The 4,636-nt window shown below is 36.1% G+C and overlaps 1 protein-coding gene across 1 annotated transcript; it reads left to right on the forward strand.

Moving 5' to 3' along the window:
* Positions 1–1,943: 1,943 nt before the first annotated feature.
* On the forward strand, positions 1,944–2,889 carry LOC111626948 (tubulin beta-4B chain-like). The gene is made up of 4 exons (XM_023370486.1): positions 1,944–2,128; positions 2,231–2,339; positions 2,417–2,527; positions 2,600–2,889. Exons 1-4 carry the CDS (start codon positions 2,072–2,074, stop codon positions 2,872–2,874), a joined length of 552 nt encoding a protein of 183 aa, XP_023226254.1. The 5' UTR covers positions 1,944–2,071; the 3' UTR covers positions 2,875–2,889.
* The last annotated feature ends 1,747 nt before the right edge of the window (positions 2,890–4,636 follow it).

A 4,636-nucleotide genomic window follows, 5' to 3' on the forward strand; every position in this document is an offset into this window, starting at 1 on the left:
AATATGTGGCGAGAAGAGGCGAGATGCGATAAATGTCAAAACCTGTCAGATATGTGCGAGAACCAGAAATTCGCTCTCGCTAGCGTTATTTCTCGCTTCTCGTTTATGCATGGTTTTCCTTTGCGAAAACTAAATCTCTCGCTCGCTGTAAATTCGCGTCTGCATAGTCGCACCCTGACACTGCCTATCCTTTCTAAGCGCTCGTCTTTGCTCTTTCCTTTCTCTTTCCTCCATTTCTCTAGTCCACGTATGCCTATGCATACATCATAATACGCGCTCACGATACTTTCGATTCGTCACTTTTCCGTCGTAGTTTTTCCATTTTATAATTACATGACTCATAGCCTGGTGATAACGGAGAAAAGAGACAAATAGGACGTCGATAAAAGTCGCAGTTATGATTTCACAGATTCGAGACAACTTGATAGCCCGAACGGCCCCAGGCTTTCGCCCGTGACTTTCATTACAAGCATTTAGCTTTCCGAAGTCTACGACGACAATCGTTTGGCATCGACGGCCGCGAATTTCGCGCCAATAAGCTGCCTCGACTCGTTCGATTATGTTATCGACTCAATTTCATATTTATTTTCACATTTTCACTTCGCGGTCCTTCTCTCTTCTTTTGCCGTTATTTACACGTACAGGCCATTTCATTGTTATCCATATTTGATATAATCATTTATCGCATAATGCCATGACACTCTTGTCTGTTTGCTACAACTGTCAAGAATTAACACGATTGGCAAAGCGTAGTGACAGCGGGCCAATAGAAAGCAGAGTCCTTGCCATAATGCGGTTTGCGCGCCAATTTTCGTATGTGTGTTAATCAAGCCGAATAGTTTGGCCGAATATACTATTCGTTACAACACTAATTATAACTTATAATTTAAGAACTGATCAAATATAAGTTACGTGAGATTAGGACATTGCATTGTGGCCACAATGACCCAGGTTCCGAACCTGGTCACAACACCGTTTTCTTCATTTTTTTGCAGTTAATTGTAGGCCAAGTGATTAATTTAAATGTTAATATTGCATGTCTTCTTAAGATTTTTTTCTCTTACTTAAAATTTATATCATCATATTGTATTCAAAGAGAATATAAAATAATGATCTATAGGCCGATTGGTTAGAATTGCTGTGGTACTGTCGAACATGCACTCCTACAGCTCATAGGATCAAGAATTACGAGTTCAAGAAAAAGTTTGGGGTAGAAAGGGAAGATATGTAGAACAGTTGTGGTTAGAGAGTCGACTGCCACCACTTGAAATGCGAGGATATGAAAGTCTCTTAAATTTTCACATCACACAATTCCATTGGACCAGATGTCCCATCATCGTGATACAGTTCCAGGGCCGGATCATCGCATAGACAAATGAGACAAATGTCTAGGGCCCGGTTTTTAGAAGGGCCCGGTCAAACTGTCTATTTTGAAAAGATTTGTAAATAAGATAGATTACTCTTCTGTTGGACAACTGTATAATGCTGGTAAAACTGGTAAAATATTATATTATTTAAATATTAACTAACCAAAAAGGTTAAATTAAACAAGTAAAACAGCAAAACCGTATTTGGGACACGACTATGTCTCGGAGATACTACTAGACTGAATCACTTTGACGCTCAAAGTGGATCTCTTTCTCATTCTCCAATCTTCTTTGGTATCGCTGCTTTTGGGCGCGATCGTTCAAACTTCGCCAGCCACGACCACGAGGTCGTCCACAATGCATTTTCGATTAAATTAACCTACCCAATTTCGAAATTTCTCTCCGTTGCGTGTCGGCCCGGGTTGAATTTTTGTCAATGCCTAACGAAAATTTCTCGTCTTTGAAAAAAATAATCGTGGCTATTGTATNTATATTTTCTTTACTAAAAATAATAAATAGGTGCACGACGATTTCAATCCGAATTTAAAAAATAAATTCATAAATATTGAGAAAAGTTTGAGTCATACGCATGCGTAAAAGAAGCGTCCGTTATTAGTTTTTGACTTACGGAAGATCAGAAATAAATCGAATTGAATCTTCAACATTAAGAAATTTTACTACTGTTTAATCTACGAATAAACAAAATGAGAGAAATAGTCCATTTACAAGCGGGACAATGCGGAAATCAGATTGGCGCTAAGGTAAGACGAAATTAATGACGTTTTTAATTAAATGAATGTCATTAAGCTAACCTCTAATATATGAAATTTGGCAATTGTAAATAAATTATTACTGTTACGTAGTTTTGGGAGGTGATTTCTGACGAGCACGGAATCGATCCCACCGGAACTTACCACGGAGATTCGGATCTGCAGTTGGAAAGGATCAACGTGTACTACAATGAAGCGACGGGTTTGTTCTTCTAAAGACAAAAAATAGCTTTTTATATTGTATGCGGTGTTTTTATCTTCGATATTTCTATTTAACAGGCGGCAAATACGTGCCTCGAGCTATTCTCGTGGATTTAGAACCGGGAACAATGGATTCCGTTCGGTCCGGTGCTTTCGGTCAATTATTCAGACCGGATAATTTCGTTTTTGGTGGGTTTAATTAATGAAAAATTATTTCTCTAATCTCTTTCGGGAATTACTTAATAAAAATTTAACGTTTAGGTCAAAGTGGTGCCGGTAACAATTGGGCGAAAGGTCACTACACGGAAGGTGCCGAGTTGGTGGATTCTGTTCTGGACGTGGTGAGAAAAGAAGCCGAAAGCTGCGATTGCATCCAAGGTTTTCAGTTGACGCATTCTCTGGGAGGAGGAACGGGATCCGGAATGGGAACGCTTCTCATTACCAAAATTCGAGAAGAATATCCCGATCGAATCATGAATACCTTCAGCATCGTTCCCTCACCAAAAGTAAGGTTTTCTGTCTTCTCCATCCAATGATTTCGTTTATATTAATCGACTCTCTTTTCTCACTAACTTGTAAGACGAAAATTTCTAGCATTTTCTTCGAAACTGATGCTAATTAAAATCGGTGTGGAAATATTCAGAATAAATTTTCAATTAAAATTTAAAAAAAAATACTAGAAACGCCACATAAATTTCGCAAAATATTGGCATTCGTTATTTAATATGTAAATTCAATTTCGCCAATAATCATAAAAATATTCTAACACCTTTTCTTCAGTTTACACTTTATATAATGTACTTACATATATAAAACAATTTTAAATTCACCACTTAAGTAAATTAAGTGGAAAAATAATTGGAGTATAAAAAACGAACTTATAACTGCTTTAAGCGAACAAAATAAGAAAATTATTTCTCCGGTTTGTTGTTTTATTTTATTTTATTCAATTAAACTGGCTATAAGTTAATGTGAGCTTTTGGAGTTATTTTTTTTTTAATCTAAACAAAACTAGTTAATNGAGTGTGCATACACGCAGACTGCCAAATCCCCAAAGTGATGATACCGGTGAATGTCAAATACCTCTTTTGTCGCATCACTAGTATATCTCAAAGGACATGACAGGGCTGTTGTAGATGTTAAACGTTTCTCACTGTAGCTGTAAAAATCTAAATATGTTAAACTTAATAGTCATTTGTTTTCTAACTAATTTGTTTTAGGGCCAAGTGTCCTCGGAAATTTCCAAAATTTACAACTTTTCGGTCACTCTCATTGAACTGGAAAAATTTCTGTCTTAATTACATCTAATATTATGAACAAATCAGTCCCCACTATACTCAGCTAGAGATTGGTTTGGTTAAGCTTTTGTTTAAGTAAAATTTTGGCTCTTTCGTCAGGGTTTTATTTATGTCCCCGATTCCCTAATTGCTTAATTATTTAACTACTTCTTAAGTAGAAATAAGTTGAAACTGGTTACTTTGTACTCAAATATTTGTAGTCTTGGGAAAAAAGTGGAAAGACAAATTTTTATGACAAACAAATACATAAATCAAGGAAAATAAATTCTAGAGCTTTTTCTGTACCTTGTGCATCTCTCTCATTCATTAAATTTAGTTGTAAACGATGCTGTCAAAGTTACAGTTAATTTTTTAACATTATACAAAAATTGTACACATTTTTTTTCTACATCCCCTTAAAGATGGGTTATATGAAATCGTAATATCACTGGTTTAACATTGAAATCCGTGAGTAATATAAAATCGGAGAGCGGAATAAAAATATCAAATATTTTAATGGATTTTTTAAAATTCCTGTCAACTATACAGAACTATCATAAAAACATACCAGTAAATTCTTATCAGTTGAGTTAAGTTATAAATCTACTCGCGATTGCAGCCAAATTTCTAGTGGGCGGGCTGCTAACAGCCCAGAACCGGTCCTGGATAGAATTGGATGCGATATACGTGTAGCATCCACCCAAGGTCCTAGGCTCCCACCAGCTAAATGGGGTGACGTTGGTGCTCTGTAAAGCGCATGCGTGAATCTGGTTGTTTGGATGCTGACAATTCAGCACTTCCACTCAGCCACTAATACTCAAATATACAATAGCAATCTTACCTTTCTTTTCATGTGTAGTATAGAAATTTGTAATAAGATACATAATGCAGTTATAATAAAATATTGTGCGATTATTTTCATATAATTAAAATTAATATGTATTTATTTTTTAGAAAATACAGGGGAAGCGGCGCATCCACCGCTTCTAATGATGGCACACCACTGCTTTATTCCATTCAC

The sequence above is a fragment of the Centruroides sculpturatus genome, unplaced genomic scaffold (assembly GCF_000671375.1).
Source record: "Centruroides sculpturatus isolate CEXI.00-Female unplaced genomic scaffold, Cexi_2.0 scaffold531, whole genome shotgun sequence".
Taxonomy (NCBI): Eukaryota; Metazoa; Arthropoda; class Arachnida; order Scorpiones; family Buthidae; genus Centruroides; species Centruroides sculpturatus.